This window comes from Leucopleurus acutus (genome assembly GCF_964270905.1).
Source record: "Leucopleurus acutus genome assembly, chromosome: 5".
NCBI lineage: Eukaryota > Metazoa > Chordata > Mammalia > Artiodactyla > Delphinidae > Leucopleurus > Leucopleurus acutus.
This window is the reverse complement of record NC_139147.1, coordinates 60,009,368-60,029,390: the sequence shown is the minus strand read 5'-3', so window position 1 is coordinate 60,029,390 and position 20,023 is coordinate 60,009,368. Positions and strand designations below refer to the sequence as shown.

Here is a 20,023-nt window from a genome sequence, read left to right as displayed (position 1 = left end):
CTGAAAAGTCTTAAAGTCATGTTAGAGAGGTTGGGGCTTTACTCTAAGGACAATAGAAAGCCTTTGGAAGGTTTTAAGTGCTACCACCCCATTGCTATGGCCATCCCTGGACACCCAGTGCTGCCTCTGTTGCTGCTGAACAGCTGCTTTCCTGTGTCACTGGCTCCCAACTCAAAGTCTGGGGAAAGCAGATCTGATTGGTAGCGCCGAGGCCACAGACCCGAGCCTGAGCTTGGTGGGGTTGGGAGGGGTGTGTTCAAGATAGCAGGTGCCTGCCGTTCTGCTGCCCTAGTGGAAGGAGCTCTATCTCCAGCAGAGACTCATGAAATGAGGAATTTCCCCAAAACATATAGGAATGGGGTTCAGATTCTGGGCAGTTAAAACATGGCCAAATTCCACTACATTTGGAATCCCTTTCACATGCCACACCAAGACTATCCTACAGAACAAATGTTCTATAGAACACACTTTGGGAAATGCTGTGATATTTTTTTCACAAGAACTGAGGTCAAATCAGGTATGTCCTGAAGACCCTAACTCGCCCTAATCTAGCCATTTAATATCATAAAACTTAAGGACCGTTACTACCCAATTTAGTGCTCAATTACATCATATTTTCATGTTTTGTAATATTTGCTAATTGTTCCATGTATTTTTTTCTCTTTGAGGATTTTATCTGTGACATTATTTGGAGTCAAGCATGTATTTGACACTTAGTACATACACTACAGTTTCTGTTTTCATACGAGCGGAGGTAGCCCAGTTAAGGTTGTAGCTTTCAACAAATCCTAAAAAAACACCCCAGGATGTCAGGGAAATGGCTGTTCTTAATTCTTCAGCATTATTTCTACAGATATTCCTTTCTCTCCATTTGTTTTCTTCCTGTGGGACCCCTATTATGTTGATGTCATAACTGGGTCCGTGCTCCCAATTTCTTAATTTTTCTCTTTATATCCTACATCTCTTTAGGTAGATCCTCAACACGATCCTCCAGTTCTCTAATCCGTTATTCATTCTAACGTCCAACCCATTGCTGAGGTCTTTATGTAAACAGTATTATTTTTTAAATCTGGGATTTCCCAGTTGCTTCATCTTTCATCTTTATAGCTGTAACCTGTTTCATTTGAACAACGTCCTCCTATCCACATCTCTTCCAGGATGTTCACTTTGCTTGTCATGAAGTCTTATTCTTCCTGTTCATTAACTCTACTACATTAGGTAAAGGTCATTCAGTTTGACATTTCTCACGTAACTTCCCTCTGTAGATCTGTTGTTATTTTCTCCCATGAGCTCTGATTCCCTGGGCTATCAGCTACCTAGGGTCGTTGCGTGAACTCCAGAGGGGAGGAGCTAAATGTGAGGGGAGTTCAGGGAAGAAGGAGGGACTGGAAGGGTGGAGAGCCTCTGAGTTGACCATGCCCCTTTTCACCCCCCTCCAGGGGTCCAGTCCCCGCCCATCTAATTTTACTTCTACCTTCCCGCCCCTCATCCACCGCCCCTCAGCCCCACTGTTCCTGCTCCCATCCTAACCTGCCGGCGTCTGCCCCGTGAAGGGGCCTGTGGGAAAGCAGGGACAGCTCAGGGTCAGCAGGTCAGCAGTGGTTACCCTTCTCCACGCCAGCCTCCACAGACATTATCCCGCGAGCCAGCCCACCCTGGGTGGGTACTGCTTGTTTCCTCCCTCCTGATGACGATGAGGCAGGGCAGGCAGCAGTACACCTGGGCCAAACTGAGGGAGGCAAAAAAGCACCACAAGAAAGCTCTCCTCCAACCTATTCCCTACCCATGGCCTCTTAGACTGAGAGTGGCCACGTGCCTCTCACCCCAAGAGCTGACCATCTTCTGTCTCTCCAGGCCTCTCACAGACTTTGCATTAGCTCCTCTGTCCCACTGCCCTCCGTCTGGCTTGAGGCATCTCCAGCCTTGGCTCCTGGGAGAGAGCCAGGGGCCTCTGTTGGTTCACCAACCTCTTAGGTATCTGCGTCTGCTCATCTCTGTGTGTGATTCCTTTTTCCTCTTTATCTTTCCTGTCTTTTTCTCTCTATTTCCTGCTTATATTCCTTCTCTTGGGAGGAGGAAAAAATTATAAAGAGGTAAAAATAATTATTTTATGGTTTGAGGCAGAACACAAGGATCTACTCCCTGGATTTTATTTATATGCTGAGTGATTGCACTGCAGGCATGTTTCTTCTAGAGCTATTCTGAGGCCTACTTAATTAATGCTCTAAAGATGGAAAAGCACTACAGAACTACGATGATTGTCAGAGTTATGATCTGATGTTTATCAGCTGTTGTTTTTTTTTTTTTTGCCGTACATGGGCCTCTCACTGTTGTGGCCTCTCCCGTTGAGGAGCACAGGCTCCGGACGCGCAGACTCAGCGGCCATGGCTCACGGGCCCCGCCGCTCCGCGGCATGTGGGATCCTCCCGGACCGGGACACGAACCCCTGTCCCCTGCATCGGCAGGCGGACTCTCAACCACTGCGCCACCAGGGAAGCCCTATCAGCTGTTTATTTCTGTAGTGGTATTCATTGCCAGACCGGTGCCATTTGTAATTTTAAATAAGTATTGGCAGGATATAAGTATTACCTAAAGAAAACTGCTTTCTAAACAAGACAAAGCCAATCATCTGCAAACATCATCCCCTTCAAAATCTTCAAAGATAATTTCCTGAGACTAGCAGAAGCGGCCTCAGGGAATGCCATATTTCAGAGACACAACTATTTCTAATCATGGAGTAAACACTGTGGCCAAGATGATATATATGACTTGAATTCTTCTCTGGTGCTCAGGTAAGATGTTCCTCTTTAAATGGGCAAAGATAGCCTGCAGTAGCCCAGATTTGCTCCCTTTGGTCCCTGATCACTTATGTCTGGGTCCATGTAGCTATCTTCCAACAAATGTCCTAGCTAGAGAACACCCCATGAAAACTTTTGGTGGGGTTGATTTGGGAGCTGCCCAGAATCCAGATGCCTTGCATGTTTTAGAGGAACTTCCTCCCCTCCACACCACTGTGTGAGTTTTGTGGGAGTCAAGGCTGCCTGTAGATGCCATAGGGGGCAGGTACAGGACCCACGCTCAGAGAGTTGGATGCTCCCACTTGGTACTTTCAACAGTGATTAAATGATACAAAGATGAAGGAAGAGTTTAACACTCGCTGTCAATGGTGACATCAGCAGGGACCGTGACAGCAGGGCCCAGGGGTGACCATGTCTAATGGCAGAGGAGGTGGTAGTGCCTAGGTGAGCATCCTGGCCACACATTCCTGCTGCAGGACTGTTGTTATAATTTCTTGCAGTGCATTCTCTCTTGGTCCCCATAGTGTGAGCTTAGGAATTCAGGTTGGGTGCTATCCAATACCCTTCTAGTAAATTCTTTTCCTCCTTATGTTAGCCAGTTGATTTCTGTTGCCTGCAGCCAATAACCTTGTCTGACCCCACACCCTCTTTCCTTCTCTGTCTACTTCATTCATAGCCCACAGCTAACTTGAGGCTTACTGTCCACAGATCTCCCCAAACCATCTCTGCACACCCAGACTTCACTCTGTTTGCCTGTTTCCTTATCCCTCACTTTTTATCCCTTTATTACCCAGATAAACATTGTCCTTCTCCTAGAAACCTATAATTCCTCCACTCTGGTGAAGACGGTGCAGGGAGAGAGTGGGGACAAATACAGGATTCCTTTTTTGCAAGTATTAGAGAGGATAAAATAAAACTGTGAGCATTTACGTGCTAATTTTGGGGGGAGCATAACGTACACCCCCAGTTACACAAATTAAAATAGTTGTGAGTCACTTCGTCCACAAAAGGGCAGTTAGATCTAAAGGGACAGAAAGAGTCAGTCATTCTTGTTTGCTATGGCTTATCTTCATAGCTATTTAGTGGGGATCCAGAAATACCAGTTCTCAGGATTAATACTGCCCTAGAGGAACATATAGGTTAACTGCTTAGGTCTCCAAGCTGCCCTATGTCTGGCACAAAGAAGGAACCCAGCATTAATGACAATAAAGCACAAAAGAGATGAAGACTGGTCCACAGGGTGGTGGGTGCCTGTGGCTCTGTGAAACACTGAAGGAAATCTGTCACATTCACCGTTTTCCTTAGTGTCAACTCTGCTTGCCTGACTTAACACAGGAAAATGGATGCCTGGACGATCCATGGAGGAAAAACAGAAGTGAAAATCCTCTTGTTTCAACTTTCAGTAACTGTAAGGGCGTCAGACATAAAGCTCTTAAACTGTAGGATCAAACAACCTGACTGTGGAATTATGACTATGGTATTTAAACACTTTTATTGTTGTTGATAAGCATAACAGATGTGCTCTTGTGGGAGGTTTAGTAGAAATATCCGAGGAAATGTCCTCAGGAACCTGAGTTATGTTCCTGGCTTTGCTTCAAACTAGTTGTATAATTTGGACAAGTAATTTATTTTACCAGTTCTGTTTTCTCTCCTTTTAAGAGAGAGGAGATTGGGTAATTTAAAAGGTCCTTTCAGCTCTTAAGTTTAAAATACAATTACCTCTTTCTTATGGTTTTGAGGGATATATATATATATATATATATTTTTTTTTTTTGTGGTACGCGGGCCTCTCACTGTTGTGGCCTCTCCCGTTGCGGAGCACAGGCTCTGGATGTGCAGGCTCAGCGGCCATGGTTCACGGGCCCAGCTGCTCTGCGGCATGTGGGATCTTCCCGGACCGGGGCACGAACCCGTGTCCCCTGCATCGGCAGGCGGACTCTCAACCACTGCGCCACCAGGGAAGCCCTTGAGGGATATTTTGTGTTTCTTTTATTGATAGAAAAAATAGAAAAAACATCACAAATGCAAGCCCAATGACACACTTCTGTAGCTAAGCAGACTTGACAAAGAAAATCTTGACATGAAAAAAAGGAAATAATGGTACATGAAGTCAAAACAAATATATACTGATTGCCCAAATAATGTATGCTCTTCATCCTCCACTGTTGGTATTATTAACATTCTATAGCAAAACCTTAAAAACTGGGAGACCGGCTCTGAATCAGGAAGGAAGGAACAAAACATATCTCCTGAGATGAAGAAGAAAGAATATTTTGCCAGTAGCAAAGCTTCAAACGACCAGAGAACAGGAAGAACCTTGATGGACTGACAGTGTTCACAGAAGACTGGAAAGACAAAAGGGATGGAAGAAGCAGAGAGACAAAAGATACATAGAAAAAAGGAGCAACAAGAGAATGGTAGAGATCGGAGATGGTGGTAACAGAGGGGAAGGTTGGGAACAATGGTAAGAACAATGAGCCCCCAATAAAGAGTTGCTTCAAACTCTTTAGTCCAAGATAGGCTATAAATGTATACACACGTACGCGGTACTATAATACTAAAAATATAGGGTGGCCTTTTCAACAAATGGTGCTGGAACAGCTGGATATCATATGCAAAACAAAAACAAAAACCAAACAAAAATTCTAGACAGAGACCTTACACTTTTCACAAAAACGAATCCCAAATGAATCAGAAATCTAAACGTGAAATTCAAAACTATAAAACTTCCAGAAGATAATATAAGGAGAAAATCTAGGTGATCTTAGATTTTATGGCAAACTTTTAGATACAACACCAAAGGCATGATCCGTGGGGAAAAATTGATAAGTGGTACTTCATTAAGTTAAAAAATGTCTGCTCTGTGAAAAATGCTCTTAAGAGAATGAGAAGACAAGCCCATAGACAAGGAGAAAACATTTGCAAAACTTGTTTCTGATAAAGGACTGGTATCCAAAATCTACAAAGAACACTTAAAATTCAACGACGAGGAAACAAACAATCCAGTTTAAAAATGGGCAAAAGATCTGCAAAGATGCCTCACTAAAGAAGATATACAGATGGCAAATAAGCATATGAAAAGATACTCAACTGTATATGCCATTAGGAAACTGCAAATTAAAACAATAAGGGGGCTTCCCTGGTGGCGCAGTGGTTGAGAGTCCGCCTGCCGATGCAGGGGACGCGGGTTCGTGCCCCGGTCTGGGAAGATCCCACATGCCGCGGAGCGGCTGGGCCTGTGAGCCATGGCCGCTGAGCCTGCGCGTCCGGAGCCTGTGCTCGGCAATGGGAGAGGCCACAACAGTGAGAGGCCCGCGTACCGCAAAAAACAAAAAACAAGATGTCATTCTACACCTATCAGAATGGCTAAAATCTAAAGCACTGACAACACCAGATGCAGATGAGGATATGGAACAACAGGAACTCTTCATTCATTGCTGGTGAGAGTGCAAAATGATACAGTCCTTGTGGAAGACAAGTTTGACAGTTTCTTATAAAACTAAACATACTTTTACCGTATGATCTAGGAATTAAGCTCCGTGGTATATACCCAAATGAGATGAAAACTTATGTCCACACAGAAATCTGCACCCAAATGTTTTCGGCAGCTTTATTCATAATTGCCAAAAATTGGAAGCAACCATGATGTCTTTCATAGGTGAATGGATAAATAAACTATGGCATATCCAGACAATGTAATATTATTTAGTACTAAGAAGACATAAGCTATCAAGCCATGAAAAATATGGAGGAACCTTGAAAGCGTATTGCTAAGTGAAAGAGGCAAGTCTGAAAAGGCTACATGCTGTATGATTTCAACAATATGACATTCTGGAAAAGACAAAACTATAAGGAGAGTAGAAAAAACCAATTGGTGGTTGCTAGGGTGTGAAAGAAAGGAAGAAGGGATGAATAGGTAGAGCACAGGGGATTTTTATGGGAGTGAAATTATTCTATATAACTCACCATAATGATGGATATATGACACTATGCATTTCTCAAAACCCATAGAACTGTACAACACCAATAGTGAACCTAATGTAAACCGTGGACTTTAGTAAATAATAAAGGCCAATAAAATATCAATATTACACCAATATTTGTTCATCATTAGTGTACCACGCTAATGCAAGATATTAATAATGGGGACTGTGTGAATGGGGGAGGGTGGGGAGAGGATATATGGGAACTCTCTGCACTTTCTGCTTAATTTTTCTGTAAACCTAAAACTGCTTTGAAGAATAAAGTTTTGTTAAAAATATGTACATATAGGGGACAGTGAGGAAGCAAACAAAGTTGAAAATCTTTTGCAGCCAAGGTTAGGCAGAGGGAGAGGTGAACTTTTATTTACACTTTTAAATGTCCACAGTATCAAGTGGAAGTTCCCAGGTAGCCAAAGGATGTTTTTACTCAGGACAACATGTTACTTGATGATGTTAGATAAACTTTAATTTTGCCACCATTTTTGGAAATTAAGTATTTTATTCAAACACTTAAGAGTCTAACCAAAACATAGGTGATCTTCACATTTAAATAACCAAGACTTTCATAATTACATAGTGACGCCCCTGGCCATCCTTGGGATCAGCTGTAGAAGGCTGGGTCCAAAATAAAGTTCCTTAAAATTATGGATTGAAAACTAGCTCCTCAAAACCTTTTCAGTGGTCCAAATAAGAGAAAATTTCCCACTTCTTGGGAGCTGTGACAGGGAAGTGGATTCCTACAGCTTTCTTATCAGGAAAGAAAACTCATATTCAACTTTCACTGGACACATTTTTCAATATCAGACAACTTCAAGCCACCTTTACTCTTCTTGTTAAACTAACCGAAAAATCCCCTGTTGAATCTTGTAGCAAAATTAACATCTGCGTATAACTTCTTCCCAATAGTAAAATCAATTTCTTTGGCTATTACTGTCACTTCAAATAAACTGAGGGGACGAGGGGAATAAGAATTTGAAGTAATTAATTATTACAGCAAATTAATTTTATTAATAACATTTGCTATATAATTTAAATTTGCTATATAACATTCAGCTTTGCTTTTCAGGAATGGAGAACTATCCTTTAACATGTAAATCAACTGCTTCTCCTATCTAACTTTTACACACATTCTTATATATAAAAACCGAAGGATCTTAGGCTGAGGACTTAATAGAATACAATGTTATTCTTATTGCTGACCTTAGGTTTTAAGCAAAATACAGGTCCTTAGGTTTTGTTTTGGTTTGCATAGCCAACTAATGTACTGGAAGACCTCAAAGTTTCCATTTTCAAAATGTCCAAGTAAAGAAAAGAAAGATCAATGTTTATAATTTTTTTTTTTAGCAAAATAGAAAAGACTATATTGTCTGGCAGCCCATGATGTATTTGATATTTTTCTTAGCAAATAAGCAGAAAGGATGGTGAGGCCCCAATTCCAACAGCTCATTAGATGTGCCTTTAAATCATTAACGCACCATCTTGGTGTGTTGACATGAACTTCAGTCAGCTCCAGCGTTAAACAACGCAGGAAGAGCTGGCTAACATACTCCGGGGTGCTGCATGGCAACGTGTTATAACATCAACAGGGTGTGGTTACTTCTATCTGAAATGAAGAAAGAAAGGCTGGCACTTCTAGCAGCAAAGAGGTTTCACGGTATCTTCAAGTCCCTTGGTCTTTAAGATTCAAGCTAACAGTGAGGAATGACATAGGAGATACATCTGGTAACACATTGAAACCAAATCAGGAAAGGCAGAAAGGCTGAAAATCTCGAGGAACTGTATAAGAACCTAAAACACCCTGTCAGAAGGGACCATCACAGCAGTAAAATCTACACAAAACAAAATAACAACTGAAAAACCAAACCCAACACTACAGCAAGCTTATAGACATGGCACTCAGCAAGAAACAAAAAGGAATTGAAAAACAAGTTCAGCACAAGTAGCAAAGGTAGAGGTCCATTGTACAGTTTAGCATATGATTATCAGGTCAGGGCAGGCAGAAGATGAGCCCCGCATAAAATCAGACTCATAACTGGAGTAATGTCAGCCCCTAAATACCCTTATGACATGTCAATACTCTTTTCAGAGCCACGCAGGAAAATGTGAGAGGTGACTCTACAGACTGAATGTTTGTGTCCCCACATCCCCAAATTCATATGTTGACGCCTAATCCCCAGGGTGATAGTATTTGGAGGTAGGGCCTTTGGAAGTTAATTAGATCATGAGGTTGGAGCTGTCGTGATGAGATTAGTGCCCTTATAATAAGAGACAGGAGAGAGCTGGCTACTCTCTCTGCTCTCTGGGCCACATGAGGACACATCTGTAAGTGCTGTTTACAAGCCCGGAAGCCAGCTCTCACCAGATACAAGTCTGCTGACACTTTGATCTTGGACTTCCCAGCCTCCAGAACTGTGAGAAATCAATGTTTGTTTCCTAAGTCGCCCAGTCTATGGTACTCTAACAGGCTGAACTGACTGAGACAGTAACCAACCACCCAGGTAATGTGCTAATGAGATGATTCTTCCCAAACAAGCACCAGTCCAGTTCAGTAAGGAGATGTGGGAGGACAGCAGAGGAGGTTTCTCTGCCTCATTTTGTAAAGAAAACGGGGAGAGTACCTACGACTTGGAGACAACTGAGGCTGTTGCATCAACATTTTTAATTCTTCTAAGTAGTAATGTATACAGCTAGAAGTTACCCCTGGAATGTCCTGTTCATGAGGACTGGATAGGCTTTTTCAGTCTGGATCTGACAGGCTGGTATAACTGATTCTAGCTACTGGTTGATATTAATAAAGCCAAGATTTGTTCCTTAGGCATAGACAACTATATGTCATTAAAAGATAAATGCCTCAGTGTAATAAACAAAATAAAAGAAATAAGTCCAGAGAAACATTGCAAATTCAAAAATCTATGGCAAACAATGAATTCTGTCACTGAAAGCCTCAGAGAGGACCTCTTGCTGGGTCATGGTTAGATTTTTATTTAAGGGCTTCTTATCAACATCTAGCTCAAATATAAACTTATTATTGTCGCCACGTGTCTCTACAAGAGTATTCTCATTGCCCAGTAAACCTGCTTTTATGCCCTCTGTCCCAGTCAAACCCATCCCTGACGATTTTCTCAACAAGGTGATTTCCTTCTAGTTTGGTCCCAGCCCTTGACACAATGAAACCCTATGCCCCTTGAAAGGAGTCTCCAGACACTTCCCCTCCAGGGACTGAAATGAACCACGATCTTGCCTGACCTGTACCTTCAATCGTTATTTTCATTATCCTTCTTTAAACCAGTCACTCCATTCCTTCAGTGATTTTTCTTTTAACGGTAACTTCATATTTACATTACTCTCAGCCTGGAAGGCATGTGAGACTTTTCCAGGTGCTAGCTTAGCTAATTAGCATGACACATTTGGCTAAATAGTTGTCCAAGACAGCGTTTGGTATGGAAGATGCAGTGGCTGACAGGAGAGGTTAGGAACAAAGTCTCCCACAGAGGTTTCCTCTCTGCACCAAAGCTTAAACTTAGAATAGTCTTTCTCCTCCAAGCTGAAGGAAAAAGAATGGCAAACATACCAATGACTTGAAGCGAAAAGGGAAAAAGATTAAAACGAAAAAAATTAGTCTTTTTTTCCCTAAACCGAATTCTTTTTTCTCCTTTTTTTTTAAAATGCACTTATCCACATTGTTTTAATTTTTTCTTCCTTTGCTTACAGCATTATAGTCAGTATTTGCAGACAGTGTCTTTATATGAAACATCTGGTGTAATTTTAATGATGATTAGTCTTTTCCAAAAGAAAAATCTTTAAATAAAATGTACTTAATTGAGAAAAACTTGTGTAAAGTCAAGATTTCTGGAGAGCTGCTCTCTGGAGAGCTAGATGCTACGTGAAAATTAGGAAATAAAATTTATGTTCATTGGAAAAGAAATGGGAAGCATTTGAAAAAGAGTTCAGGAAAGTCTTCTTTTTATAATGCTCTGTAGTGTGAATTTAATGATTTCATGTGCTACATGTCCATTAGTGCCAATATAAACCCTGTTATATGTATTTCATTCAATATTTTTCAGTTTTCCAATTAAGAATACACCTATGTCTAAACCAAATTCTTAGTTGCACTGAAGACAGGTAGATGGGAAATGACATGTGCAGGGGAGAGAGCCCTGACCAAGACTTTGCTCAGGTTAAAGGAAAAAGGTTCTGCTCTTGGGCTCATAGCTCTTTATTTAGCAGAGTTCTTTAGTGAGTTTGGGGTTGGTCATGGAGGCAAAACTGCTTGACGTGAGAGAATAACAAAAATTTAGAGACTGAGAGCACAACATTTGGGGTGAGGGGTGGCCAAGAAGATCGTGACAAGACAGGGCCTGAAAAATAGTGCCACCATCCTGATATTTCTCCTGGTGGAGGAATAGCTGGTAAATTGTTATGACAGTGTTGCTTAGATTTCTGGTTTAATCTATCACCTACTCTGTGCTGTTCTGCAATTCCCTTATGTTACTCCAGACCTTCAGTAAAATTCTGCTATATCCAACAGGATTGTGTTCATGGTATTAGAAGGAGGGGGCACTGGTCTCCAACATGAGGCAAAAGGAACCAAGAAGAGAGGAGGCCATCAAGAGAAAGAGAATAATGGTTTGGATGGGCAGGTCAGAACAATGCCATTTCTGGAGAAAGCAACTGGAATACAGGACTGGAGGGAGAGAAGGGCAATTTTCCAAAGTAAATTGATTGAGGATTCCACTGTCTTATTTGCACATTAAAGAGAAGTTTCAGAAGGCTGTAAGATTTGAGGACATCTGGTTCATATTATTGCATACTGGCATTAAAATAATTAAAACACTTGAGTTTTCTGCTAGTCTTAAGGTTTCCAACTATATTTCTCAGACTAGTAAAATTTAGGGACTGTCAGCTTTTTATTGTATTATGCAAAGATATTTTAAAAACTAATTATCACCATTGTTTCATAAAATAAAGAGCATTTTAACATACATACAGGCAAAATGGAAAGAGCATAATCCCAGAACAATTTTTTAAAATTTTGTTTTTATCTGAAATGATCTCACATTCAACCTACTAAAAAGTATATTTTATTTAGGTTTAGCTTAAAGAATCCTTAAATCTTTTTTCAACTATTTATTCATTTTTTCAAAAACATTAGTAAACCTGTTATGTGTCAAGCACTGTGCTAGGTACTAGGGTATAGAGATGGACATGACTCTGCCCCCATCCTCAATATCTCACGGTTTTCTGGGAAAGTCAAGTAGGTGACCCTAACAGTGCAACATGTGCTGAGGTAGAGGAACTCACTGAATACTGCAGCCAAAAAGGTCCAAAGAACAGTAAAAAAGCAGTCACTGTATCTCTAAGCAGCAGTGTAAGAAATACTAAAGCCTGATGTAAGGTCTTACTTTGCACACATCATTTGAGTTTCCTTACCAATGATTTAGGGGGAACCTGGCAGTACACCCCAGCGATCATGGGGTTTTTCAGACATTTATTTATTCTGAGCCAATAACAGGGCTGGGAACACACTTCAGGTGCAATGTCAGCTGGTCCATACAGCACACAGAACTGGAAAAGGTGGGTTACAAGGAATGTGGGGAGTAAAAACTGACCCCCCCCCGACTTGTCTACAGTGGAATGGCTCTGCACACAGTCACTCTGCTTACTTCAGGAGTACAACCTAAAGGTCAGCGAGGGACAGGACAGGGTAAGAATATGGTGACATGGTCCATGGTGAAGACCAAGCTTAGGATCTGGTGCCAGACTGGAGATGGTGCACTTGCTCGGTACACACACTTGGGAAATGTCTGGGAGTGGTGATGGGCACACTGGTCCCTCTTGGCTAAATACTACCCCAAGCTACCAGGTTTCTGAGTTTTGATCCTAAGTGAGAGTTAGGGAGGCATATCATGGTATCCCAATCATCTGGTTCTGGAATTTCCCCAGTGAGTGGGGAATGCTGGCATAGTAAGGGATAGATATACATTCATACACATGTATACACATAGATACACATTCATTCACATACATTCCTGGGAAGAAGATCTAGAGGCAGGTACACTGGGGAGTTTTCTCTTTTCTCTGTGCCTCCTATTAGAGGGGAAAAGCTAACTGTATGCATTTTCTTACATTATACAATCAGAGTATATGTGTCAAAGGGGGTAGTTGCTGGAATAGTCCTTTCCTTCCCTTGTCTCACCTCAAGTTTTGTCACAAATAGGTCTAGAACTTTCACTAAATTATCCATCCTTGTATAAAATCAAAACCTCGATAAATCGGCTGATGGCTGCAGTTCCAATATCTTTGGCCGGGTCTTCTGGCTTCTCTGAAGCACAAACGTGTGACAACGGTACAGAAACACAGACAGTGACTCTTGAACACACAGAGGTTCTGCAGCTTGGTCTGTTCTCACACATTCCCATTTTAGATTCTGAGCAGCTCTCCCTCCCCATGTGCTATGAGATAGAAGTCTGGCAGAATCATCCAAAAAAGATGAGGTTCCTTCCCCGCAGGGGATTAGGAACAGAAGTGCGGTCCTTTCCCTCCTCAGCCTTAGAAATCGTGACCTCCCTAGAGAAGGGCCCAGCAGGGGGCCAGGACCCGCAGACGGTGCGGGGAACCAGCGCCCCTGCAAAGCCCAAAGATGCTAGAGACCAGGCCGGGAAGGCGCGAGAGGAGGTGAAGATGTCCCCGAGGCCGGTAGGGGAGGATGCGGCAGCTTGGGCAAGGCAGTGATTGCTTTGAAGGAGAAAGGGAACGAGGGTCCCTTGGTCCCTGTGGTCTCCCGAGGTCGATTCCCCAGGGACCCAGAGCCCCGACGGGGCTCTGAGGTCTGGCAAGTTCCTGGGAGCGAAGGGAGCGAGTGTCTTACCTGGCCGGGCTGGCTAGTGTAGTTGAAGGAGTAGATGTTCTCGGTGCTGAGGCTCACCACCCCGTTGTAGATGCGATCGAACTCGGCACCCCTGACGGGGTCGCGGGGGTCGTGGCGCCGCGCTAAGGGTTGCGCGAGGAGCCCGGGTGCAGCCGGCGGCAGAAGCCAGGACAGCGCGCAGAGCAGCGCGCAGAGCAGCGTGCAGCCCCGCATGGTGGGCGCCGCGCCCCAGGGGAGGGGGCGAGCGAAGAGCCGGTCCTTCCAAAGCCCGTTGCGGGCCCCGGCGCCGGCTGCAGCGCAGCGCAGGCGATGCCTGGCAAGCCCTGCCGACGAGTGCTGGCAACGCGCTGGCGAAAGGCTGATCAAATATTGGTGCAGCCTCCTGGGGTCTCCACGGAAGGTCACGGGGCGGAGGTAGGGGGTGCGGAAGATAGGGGGACCGGGGGCTGCTGCTTTGCTTGCCGGCTTCTAAGTCCGTTTCCTTCCCCGAATTCCCCAGCTTACCCAGCCAGAATTTCAACCATCTCTTCCCCCTAAACCTCAAAAAAAAAAAAAAAAAGGAAGAAAAAAATTGCGTTGGAGACATTAAAAAGAAATATCCACTAGTCTTGAAGAATCAACCTGACCAGCCATTGAGAGGAAATTCAGTCAGTTTCAAATAAATAGGCACGCGGCCGCAAGCGAAGAAATAGAAAGCAACAGAGCCTGAACCCAAAGAGGGTGCACAAGTTCGCATTTCCAGACTGCTACCTGCAGAGACCTCCTGCTCGTCTGAATGACGGTTAACTCTCAATTCTCCCTTCTCCCTTCCCAGCCACCTGCTTTATTTTCTTATCACCTCCTAATCTCAAGGAGCCTCACGTCATCACTTTCTCTCTCCCTCGCCATACGTGTACGTATGTAAATATGTACAGTCATAAAAAAACAAATAGATATGGTAAAGAAAACAATTTCGATCACCGCCTCAAGTCTAGTCCCGGAAGTTGTCAAAGACGACCCAGAGCAGCTGGCTTTGTGCAGAGGGCACAGCTTCTGCCCTAACTTCTTGTCTACTTTACCTCTGCAATGACTTCTTAGATTTAGCAGAATCCCCAGGATTCTGTATTGTTTTTCAGGAGAGAAACCGCAGCCCCAAATCAAAAGGAGATACCCTTCAGGAAAAAACTAGGGGAGTCAATTTAAACAGTTGAAGAGGCAGGTAAAGGGTGGGTTGAGAAGAGGATCCCTCGGAAGTCCTGGCAGAACATCAGTCACAAGTCAGAAGGACTCTTTTCTTTCAGCTTCAAGTTATTTGTAAACTAGAAAAGAATATAATTGAGTTCAACCTGAGGGAACATTAAAAAAGAAGCCACAAAGAAGGAAAAATATCATGTTCAAAGAATTACAGATTAAAATCCTAGCATTTACCATTCAATGGGAAGTGTTTCTCTCTTTTTTTAACCTTATTGAATTACTACAATTTATTAAAACATCAAAAACAATGAGCGCAATACATTTGGTATAGAGTTATAAGCGCACAATCAGAAAGCAATGCAGATGGGCGATTGAATTAGATGACTTCCTATTAGTACTTTTATTAGAATTAAAAATTTTTTTTACTTTTTAAAAAATGTTTTTGAAAATATATGGGCATGAGGACAAAAATACTGATTTAAAGAAGAGTCTGGGGGTAAAGTTTAAAATAGAACTGATTGTTTTTGAGAAACATAGCATGATAATTTCATCCAGAATTTGAATGATGTTAAATTGCTGTATTTAAAATGTCTATGCCTCTCTTTATAATTTAAAAAAGTTTCATGAACTTGAAGTTTATGATGTCCTTTGAGATTAGCTGGCCTGGCCAGTTCAAGCACTTTCTAGAGGAGTAGGATCATAGAGTCCTACTCAAACACTAAGAGGAGTGAGGAATTGGCCCTTTCACAAGGTGACCCCTTCTTTGGGGGGCAATTGTCTCATTATTAGAAAGATATTTCACATTTTAAATTGAAATCTGCCTCTCTTCCACTCACTGGTGTGAGTTCTGCCGTCTGGAGCCGCAGGAATAAATTTAATCTTCTTCCACATGACAGCCTTGTAGGGATTTGAAGGGAGCTATGACCCTTCAATCATTTATCCTAACTTTAAGTAATGAATTTAGAAACAGTTGGAACAGACCCTTTATCCCCTAGAGCCCAAAATATTTATTTTAAAGTCATTATAGATGATATCTATACCAGACAATTTGAGTGTTACATTGCAAATCAGGCTATACTGTGACTGACTCCTAACTCTAGCCCAAATCCAATGAATGACATTCGGTAATTAACCTCCCCAGGATTACAAGATCGCTGTAAGGATAAAAGGGGGGTGGGGGAAGAATGTATTTGAAATTGTGTCAGTATTAGAAAGCATAAAATGTTATACGACCAAATATTATTATCTGACTATATTGTTCAATAGCTAAAAAGTAAAACATGGTCCATCAGCCAGGTTTTAAAAATATCTACAATGCCCAGCTTCCACTGTGAGAGACTAAACACACAAACAGACAATGCGCAGTCCATGTATGATGACAGACGCCCGACCCACAACCTCTGCAGCAGCCAGTCCAGGAAGCCAAACCACAAACTCTGTAGCAAATGGCCCAGAACAGTCAGGACTTGGTCAGTGATTGCCAGCTTCTCCAGTTTTTGCTCCTGCTTCCAACTTAGGATCAGTCAGGGGAAGCCAAATATGTTCTACAAACCATAAAATGTGCCTGCTTCCAGCTTCTCCATGCCACCAAGATCCAATCAGAGCACTTCTGAAAACCTTCCCTTTTTTTCACTGTAAAACTTTCCTACTCCCCTGCCTTTAAGTCTCTGCCAAACACAAGTGGTGGCTTACTATAGCAAGCTCTGAATAAATAACTTCTGGTTGTTTTCCTTGGGTGGTCCTTATTTCCATAGTGTTCCTGAAGGTTCCATTGAGATGTTGTCTGCACTGCCTGTCATCACGGACTCCAGCCTTCAACCAGGTGCAGTACCCACCGAGTCCACTTATAGGCGTTGACATGGTAAGTAAGTCAGCACTGGGTCTGAATTCTGCCCTTTGCTTTGAGTTCTTTGGTTATCGAGTCTCAGTTTGATACCCCGGTTCTGTTATTGGTTCCCATTTGTTTGGCATCTCTGGTGGGGTCAGGTCATTCCTTTCTATCCTTTTTTTTTTTTTGCTCTCTTTTCTGCTTCTGTTTTATGTTATGTCATCTAAAAGTGTTGTTTATCACAGAGTAGAACACAGGCATAGGCCTTTTAAGCTCTTTGTTTAAGCTGGTCTCACAGACCAGTATGGTTCTCACTTGCCTGGCATCCTTTTGGACATACGTTGCTTAGCCTAGATAAGACTATCCTTGTGTTTCAATTTTTTTTTGGTCCCCAGAGTTTGGCCTTGATCCACAGAGAGCTTCCTCTCTGGTTCTACACCTGCCTGGAGGTGTAGCTTGTTGGGTCTACATTTGGAGGCAGTTACCATCACACTGGGGGCTCAAGACTCAAAGTGCACAGCATGACTTTCAATGGACTGTTTGTTGCCAGCTCTTATGGGGTCAGCTAAGTCTAATTCCTCTCTTGCTTCTGGAAGAACTCCTACTTCTTATATATCAACTCATTACAGTTCTAATTCTTGCACCTGTGTTTCAAATGGCATAACTTCCCCAAGGATGATCTGGGCCTTCAATGGCCACCATGTGGAACAATGGGCTTGAACAAAATTGTTCATCTGAGAGGTACCTTAAAAAAGAAAGAGAATAAACTTCTTAGACTCAATGGGCAGCATTTTTTTTTACTGGTTTGCAGACACCTTGAAATGAAACTCTGTTCAAAATTGCTTCACTGGGCTTCCCTGGTGGCACAGTGGTTGAGAGTCCACCTGCCGATGCAGAGAACACGGTTTCATGCCTCCATCCGGGAAGATCCCACATGCCGCGGAGCGGCTGGGCCTGTGAGCCATGGCCGCTGAGCCTGCGCATCCGGAGCCTGTGCTCTGCAGCAGGAGAGGCCACAACAGTGAGAGGCCCGCGTACTGCAAAAAAAAAAAAAAAAAAAAAAAAGAGAGAAAGAAAGAAAGATCTTGCTGTGATTTATGTCAAAGAGTGTTCTTCCTATGTTTTCTTCTAAGTGTTTTATAGTGTCTGGTCTTACATTTAGGTCTCTAATCCATTTTGAGTTTATTTTTGTGTATGGTGTTAGGGAGTGTTCTAATTTCATACTTTTACATGTAGCTGTCCAGTTTTCCCAGCACCACTTATTGAAGAGACTGTCTTTTCTCCATTGTATATCCTTGCCTCCTTTATCGTATATTAGGTGACCATATGTGCGTGGGTTTATCTCTGGGCTTTCTATCTTGTTCCATTGATCTATGTTTCTACTTTTGTGCAAGTACCATATTGTCTTGATTACCATAGCTTTGTAGTATAGTCTGAAGTCAGGGAGTCTGATTCCTGCAGCTCTGTTGTTTTCCCTCAAGACTGCTTTGGCTATTCGGGTCTTTTGTATCTCCATACCAATTTTAAGATTTTTTGTTCTAGTTCTGAAAAACTGCTATTGGTAGTTTGATAGGGATTGCATTGAATCCATAGATTTCTTTGGGTAATATAGTCATTTTCACAATATTGATTCTTCCCATCCAAGAACATGGTATATCTCTCCATCTGTTGGTATCATCTTTAATTTCTTTCATCAGTGTTTTATAGTTTTCTGCATACAGTACTTTTGTCTCCCTAGGTAGGTTTATTCCTAGGTATTTTATTCTTTTTGTTGCAATGGTAAATGGGAGTGTTTCCTTAATTTCTCTTTCAGATTTTTCATCATTAGTGTATAGGAATGCAAGAGATTTCTGTGCATTAATTTTGTATCCTGCAACTTTACCAAATTCATTGATTAGCTCTAGTAGTTTTCTGGCAGCATATTTAGGATGTCATCCGCAAACAGTGACAATTTTACTTCTTCTTTTCCAATTTGTATTCCTTTTATTTCTTTTTCTTCTCTGATTGCCATGGCTAGGACTTCCAACACTATGTTGAATAATAGTCGTGAGAGTGGACATCCTTGTCTTGTTCCTGATCTTAGAGGAAATGTTTTCAGTTTTTCACCTTCGAGAATGATGTTTGCTGTAGGTTTGTCATATATGGCCTTTATTATGTTGAGGTAGGTTCCCTCTATGCCCACGTTCTGGAGAGTTTTTATCATAAATGGGTGTTGAATTTCAGCAAAAGCTTTTTCTGAATCTATTGAGATGATCATATGGTTTTTATTCTTCAGTTTGTTAATATGGTGTATCGCATTGATTGATTTGCGTATATTGAAGAATCCTTGCATCCCTGGGATAAATCCCACTTGATCATGGTGTATGATCCTTTTAATGTGTTGTTGGATTCTGTTTACTAGTATTTTGTTGAGGATTTTTGCAACTATATTCATCAGTGATATTGGTCTGTAATTTGCTTTTTTTTGTAGTGTCTTTGTCTGCTTTTGTGATCAGGGTGATGGTGGCCTCATAGAATGAGTTTTGGAGTTTTCCTTCCTCTGCAATTTTTTGGAAGAGTTTGAGAAGGATGGGTGTTAGCTCTTCTCTAAATGTGTGATAGAAGTTACCTGTGAAGCCATCTGGTCCTGGACTTTTGTTTGTTGGAAGATTTTAAATCACAGTTTCAATTTCATTACTTGTGATTGGTCTGCTCATATTCTCCATTTCTTCCTGGTTCAGTCTTGGAAGGTTATACCTTTTTAAGAATTTGTCCATTTCTTCCAGGTTGTCCATTTTATTGGCATAGAGTTGCTTATAGTAGTCTCTTAGGGTGCTTTGTATTTCTGCAGTGTCTGCTGTAACTTCTCCTTTTTCATTTCTAATTTTATTGATTTGAGTCCTCTCCCTCTTTTTCTTGATGAGTCTGGCTAATGGTTTATCAATATTGTTTATCTTCTCAAAGAACCAGCTTTTAGTTTTATTGATCTTTGTAATTGTTTTCTTTGTTTCTATTTCATTTATTTCTGCCCTGATCTTTATGATTTCTTTCCTTCTACTAACTTTGGGTTTTATTTGTTCTTATTTCTCTAGTTACTTTAGGTGTAAGGTTAGATTTGTTAATTTGAGATGTTTGTTGTTTCTTGAGGTAGGATTGTATTGCTATAAACTTCCCTCTTAGAACTGCTTTTGCTGCATTCTATAGGTTTTGGATCGTCGTGTTTTCATTGTCATTTGTCTCTAGGTATTTTTTGATTTCCTCTTTGATTTCTTCAGTGATCTCTTGGTTATTTAGTAACGTATTGTTTAGCCTCCATGTGTTTGTGTTTTTTACGTTTTTCCCCCTGTAATTGGTTTCTAATCTCATAGTGTTGTGGTCAGAAAAGATGCTTGAT

The 20,023-nt window shown here is 41.9% G+C and overlaps 1 protein-coding gene and 1 long non-coding RNA gene across 6 annotated transcripts in view; one reads left to right on the top strand and one right to left on the bottom strand.

Annotated features, from left to right (window-relative positions):
- The window catches only part of SIDT1 (SID1 transmembrane family member 1), a gene marked incomplete at both ends in the record, with an annotated part of 86,135 nt that extends 72,273 nt beyond the window's left edge, over nt 1–13,862 (bottom strand). For all 5 annotated transcript variants that reach the window (XM_082840211.1, XM_082840210.1, XM_082840209.1 and 2 more), the window contains one exon: nt 13,650–13,862. In XM_082840211.1, the coding sequence (XP_082696337.1) occupies nt 13,650–13,862 (213 nt within the window). The remainder of the gene's footprint in view (nt 1–13,649) is intronic.
- Nucleotides 1–16,644, top strand: part of LOC309962389 — a 92,680-nt gene extending 76,036 nt beyond the window's left edge. Inside the window, exon 3 of the long non-coding RNA XR_014326243.1 lies at nt 16,577–16,644. This is a non-coding gene — a long non-coding RNA (uncharacterized lncRNA). The remainder of the gene's footprint in view (nt 1–16,576) is intronic.
- Nucleotides 16,645–20,023: the final 3,379 nt, after the last annotated feature.